General features: G+C 32.8%; 1 protein-coding gene across 1 annotated transcript in view; it reads right to left on the bottom strand.

Moving 5' to 3' along the window:
• Nucleotides 1–776: 776 nt before the first annotated feature.
• CUL5 (cullin 5) overlaps nucleotides 777–6,000 on the bottom strand; it is a 98,705-nt gene continuing 93,481 nt past the window's right edge. The window contains exon 19 of the mRNA XM_063093383.1: nucleotides 777–4,383. Within this exon, the coding sequence (XP_062949453.1) occupies nucleotides 4,189–4,383 (195 nt within the window). The 3' untranslated portion in view covers nucleotides 777–4,188. The remainder of the gene's footprint in view (nucleotides 4,384–6,000) is intronic.

The raw sequence follows: 6,000 nt of genomic DNA, 5'->3' as shown, positions 1-6,000 counted from the left end.
TGCAACGCTCCTGCCCGCGGGCTCGGATCCTATATAGGAATGGCCGGTGCACTCACAATGGCTGAGTGCCGGTCACGAAAAAGACAAAAAAAAAAAAAAAAAAAAAAAGAACCTTTTAAATTTCTTTTAGTTTCTCTATGCAGTTAGGTCCCTATATACAATTCAGGTTTTCATTAGTCAGTATTTTCTGATTGTTAAATTGTTCACTTTATCAGTAACTAATTGCTATTGGGCATATCTGTCCATCTTAATAACCTTGTTACTAAACTATTCCTAGATTTGAAATAAGTATTTTGCAAATTTTCAAGTATTTCCAAAATGTGAAATAATTTATTTTTTATTGTTATTCAATATAAAATTTGAATTTTGTAATAATATGGCCTATCTAAACTGATGAATTTTCTTTTGGTGGGGAGGTGTGGCTGGCCGGTATGAAGTTCCATACCCTTGACTTTGGTGTTACAAGGTGGTGCTCTAACCAACTGAGCTAACTGGCCAGCTCTAAACTTATGAATGTATTAATCACTTTGAGATCTGAAATTTTTGACCTCTTCAAGGCATGACAGCTATGTGTTATCATTAGTGGAAAAGCTACACTCTCGACTGCTTTCATTTTGAATGAGAATTTGAAATCTAAAAAAAAGTGGGTTACTTTTCATATTTCTGATTCCTGAGGCTGGCTGAGACTATTTCACCTTCTATAAAAACTTAAATTAAATTAAAATTAAATTCTTAGAAACTATTTTATAGTAGAATATCAACATTTTCTGGATAGGTGAAAGCTTTTATATTACATTTTTATTTTGCAAGAAAATAAATTATACAACTTAAAAAATAAAATCCAAAAATTAAGCAGTTCATCAAAATATTTCAGCCTACTGCATACAGAAACGGCTACCATTTAAAACTGTACAGCATTATCATCTCAGTATGTAGTGGCACACATTCAAAACTGTATAGACCACATGAGGATAGATTACAACTCAGGAACTCAAAATTCGTTCAATGCTGCAGACAACAAATAGTGTAGATGACAGGAAAGCTCTCATGTAATGTTTATTCACAAACATGACCTTGGAAGGATTTATAAGACAGCATCCCAGTCATTTACATGAAAATAGAAAAACCAGCTTGAGTTTAAGATAGCAAATCTTTCTGTAAAACTAGCAAATTTTTCACCCAAATTGAATTTTTAAAATTTGCCCTTTGAGCCGGGCTAATGACATCCTACTGTAAATAATGCAAAATACTTTTTAACTATGCAGGTCATATTTTGTATTAAATTTAATAATAAAAAGTAGAAAAAAGAAAGCTAACATTTCATTTTTGGAAATTTTAACATTTATGCACAAAATAAGAGCAAGAGACTTAAATAAACAGGTGACAGAACTCAGGAACCCCTCCATTAAATGTAAAAATTGGAAGACTTCAGAATTTATTTCAAGATCCTCACTAAATCATTGGAACAGTAATGCGCTAATATTTATCTCATTGTAAGCATCAAAATTGTTCTATATTTTCATTGTTTCATGTCTACTTAACTCTGTCAATGAGATAGCAACAAAGGTTAACATTTTCCAGATGGCTCCATCTTTATATTAAAAGATGAGTATTCAAAGCCTAAATTAACCTCTGAAGTGTCCTACTGCCATACTACTCATGAAAATGAATTAAATATATATTTAGGGGGTGGCGTCAGGGGGGCTAGATTTTCTTTTCCCTTAACTATGTCAGGTTTCATCTCTGCTCAGATAGCACTAATTTTAAGTGCACATTGGAGAAATGATACCTGATAAAGTATACTGTGATTCTGTACCTTTAGCAAATTGCTAAGATTTATTTTTCAGCTTTTTATTAGCAAATCTATTGTCAAAACATATTTAAAGAAAATTCAACTATGGTACAGGCACCTTGTCAAATAAATGGTTTTCATAAACACCAAAAAGTAGTTAGACAAACTTTTGTGTAAACAACAAAAAAAGATGAAAACTGTAAGCCTACAGTATTTGCTACTGTTCAATCCCCAAAATACAATTAGGACATAATTAGCTATTAAAAAATGTATAAAATTTAATAGAAAACTTTTCTATGGATTTAGTGTTACCCACTTTTGCATTAGGTTTGACTTTATAAATCAAAACATCATGGCTCTCATTCTCAAATTAAATGAGCAAAAAGATTAGAAATTCCAAAAAAATTCTGAGAACGATTATGGTTTAAAACAACAAATCTTAAACTTTAAAAAATGACCTATAATTTTTCCTCCCATTGTTTCCTTTTTTGGCATTCTTGTATTGGGGCAAGCAAATGTACCAATACCAAACTATTTGTTAAACATAAGAGCCATAATTATTACAAAATTATTTCTTCTAAATTTCAAATTTATCCACTGTTAACAGTCATCTAATTAGAGAAAACAGTGAGCACTAACTTTAGTTTAATTCTTCATAATATTCTTGGTCCAATCATTGACATATGCTACCTTAGAGCTGAAGTGTAAGATTTTAAATTATAAACAAAATTCCAATTTCCTATGAATTTCAGAATAGGCATTTGACTACAATCAGCAAAACCTTAAATGTTTTAAATTTGCTTTCCTTCCTTTCAGGAGGCAGCTCACAAAGCGGCTTGGGGACAGATTTCATGAAATGCTCTTAAAAGCACTCTGCTGTAATATAATACTGCATGTCTTTCAGCACTCCATTTCCTACAATCTTCAAAACCATACTTTTAAAATATTAACATGAAACAAGATAGAAAATAATTTGTAAGAAAACTTGAAACGTGCACCACAATGAATAAAAATCCATGTCGAGCCATTCTTTTCCAATGGAGAATAAATTTTTCTCTTTTAAGTTGTTCAAGTCCTTCAGTCCTCAAATTTCCTCTACTCTGGGTATTCAGTTGCCAGCAAGTAATAAATTGTTACTTTGGACTGACTGAAAGGAACAAGGTAAGTGTTGCCTTCCGAACATTTTTTAAATGTTTATTTTTAAACTGTATAAATATATATGTACATATATTTGGCAAGTTTACTGCTCATATTATGATTGCAACAATTTTGCTTATGCTTTTCAGGTCTTAGTTGTGGTTGTCCTCTTCCTCCTGGGTGACTGATACTTAATTACTACTTTTTAAAAGAGAATGTCTTTCTTTCCAGAAACTTGAGGCTATAAATCCCTAATCGTGAGATTTAAAATACCAAAATAGTTCTATGCTACAGATTAAGAGATCAGTTACATAACTATGTTATATCAGAGCAGGAGATTTCTGAATTCCTTTCAATAAATTTAGACATGGCATCATAAATATTAGGTATATACATATTAAGTGTGTTTATTAACACACTTAATATGTTTGTTTTGCTATTGACTCTGCAATCGTAATGACCTGCCTATTTCCATATATTTTTTTAAAACAATTGAAGCAACAATTAACATAAGTCTCACTTTTTCAAAACAAGCTCTCCAGCCATATAACATAAAAAAAAAAAAACCCCAAAACCTTATCATTTAACAACTAAAACAGCAGTCTCCTGCTTAAAAGAAACCAATGTTTGTAAGTTTGAAATATTTAATACCATTTATAGGTCGCCATTAAAATCTAGTTATTACACTGAAGCAATGTTTGAACAAACAATGATACTATTAAAATACTTATCTCTCACCTTCATCTGCCATCTCCCAACGTTGTGTTGACCAGCTCACTCTTTTCATCAAAAGAAACCAACAGTGCTATTTCTAGTTTTAATTGCATTTTTTAAAAACAAAAGATAACAGCATTTTTCAGTGCATGAGTATCTGAAGATCCTTCCTGTGCAAGTACATTTTTTTCAAGAGAGGAAAAAAGAGAAAAAAGCAACAAGAACCCCATCCTTACCCTTCCCAACTGTATTTCTCCTAGTGGGTACAAATCAAATTTACTTTTAAAAGTTCATAAGGGGCTCTTCATGAATGCAAGTTTCTCCACAAAACAGCATGCTGTTAAAGAGTGTGCAACATGAAGGGAAAATGCCATCATGCTAACTAATGTGATTGGCAAAATATAGTTGTTTTGTAAGGTAAGGCAGAGATTTTAATATTTATGTAATCAAAGTCCAAATAAGCCTTTCTCCAGCACAAACTGTTACAACTTTCTGTCCAAGCACTCCAAAATCTGGGGTCTTAATTTTGTCCATGAAATTCAAAGTTATGCCATATATATGAAAGTGTTGATATCGGATTCATCTCTTCTGATGTATTTGTGCTCTATTAGCCATTCTATTTGCTCTTTTATCATTTTCTTTTGTGGTAAGAACATGTTTTTCAAAATTTCTACTAATTCAGTCTGCAGCTGAGCATTACTAATTTTCTTTCTCATTTTCATTATTTGTATGATAGCTTCCTAAAAGAAAAAATAAAAATGAAAGAACATTAATAAATTAAGTAGAACAAAACAAAAAATGGCTTTTTACGTATTTCATCCTCTATCCAACATCTATCCAAATGAATAGCAATCACTATGCGATAAATCTTGAGACCATTATCTTTTATTTAACAAATAAAAATATCTTTTTTTACTCCCCATAAAGGAAAATCTGCTTAAAAGGAAAAGCAAAATTATCCATAACCTCTCTGTTGAAAGTGAAAGAAAACCACATCTAATATTTTAATATATCTCCTTTCAATCCTTTTTTCCACACAATGCACATGTTAAAAATTTATCTTACCTGTGAACACGATATGTATATAACCTGGTATTGTGTTAAACATAAATTAATTGTTTTTTTTTTTTTTTTTTTTTGTCTTTTTTGTGACCGGCCGCACTGCACTCAGCCAGTGAGTGCACCGGCCATTCCTATATAGGATCCAAACCTGAGGTGGGAGCACTGCTGCACTCCCAGCGCCGCACTCTCCCGAGTGCGCCATGGGGTCGGCCCTAAACATAAATTAAGATACAAAAAATTTTTCCTTACACGCAATTTTTCCCTTATATTCAGAGATATTTCTTTGTGTACTAGTAGAGGACAGTTGGTGACTGTTTAAAAAATCAGTAAGTATTGCTCTTTATGTATTTACTAGCTTAATAAATAATATTTGCTATTAATACCATCTTAAGTTCGTATTGGCTCAATTAAATGCTAACTTTCTAAAGGAATAAACATTTTTCATCTAGGTCAGTTTTATCAATAGTTTCCTTGATGACTTTTAAAATTACTATTAAGCTTATAATAGGGGCTATTTGAAAATTATTAAATATTCTTTTCTCTTTTACCTTTTCCAGTACAAGCCCTCTCACTGGCCAACAAAAGGCACCTATCTGCCTGGGTGGACATTAGAATTTGATATAAAAGAAATGTGAAAAGAGAAAAAGAAGTAACATTTGCTTTTAGCATTTAAAACGAAATTTTCTTGCAAATCAGTAGGCTTGGAGTTAGGCACTATTGAGCAACAGAAAAATTCCTGGGCTGGCTGGTTAGCTCAGTTGGTTAGGATGCAGCCTTACAACACCAAGGTCATGGGTTTGGATGCCAGTACCAGCCAGCTGCCAAAAAAAAAAAGGAAAATTCCTTCAACTTCCCCTGTATAGATATGACACTAGAAGGTCAAGTGAATTCCTTTCACCCTCAATAAATCGAGATACCAGGCTCTTGGTCATAGACTATAAACAGAGTTTATGTCAAGAGTCCAGATAGCAAGAAGGAAGATGGAAAGTCTGTGAAGAGGGAAAGTGTCCAAATCTGTCCTTCAGGCAACTGAAGATTACAGGAACCAGGGGTGAAAAGGAAGGACAACTGTAAATGTCTGTTTCTCCTCTTCTAGCTTTGGTAAAGGTGAAGGTGGTGGTTGTCTTAGAGAAGCTAAGAGAAAAACAGAGCACAGGGGTTCTGTCCCTGGTCCCCATTTGATATGTTGGAGCTCACTTAAAGAGTGACATGATGATGGAGAGAATTTGCACTCCTGAACCTCCCTCAGTTTCCACACAATACAGATAGAGTTTAGAGCCAATGGACCCGGCACA

This window comes from Cynocephalus volans, chromosome 4 (assembly GCF_027409185.1).
Source record: "Cynocephalus volans isolate mCynVol1 chromosome 4, mCynVol1.pri, whole genome shotgun sequence".
NCBI classification, from domain to species: Eukaryota; Metazoa; Chordata; class Mammalia; order Dermoptera; family Cynocephalidae; genus Cynocephalus; species Cynocephalus volans.
The sequence above is the reverse complement of the archived record's forward strand: the minus strand, read 5'-3'. Positions and strand labels throughout refer to the sequence as shown.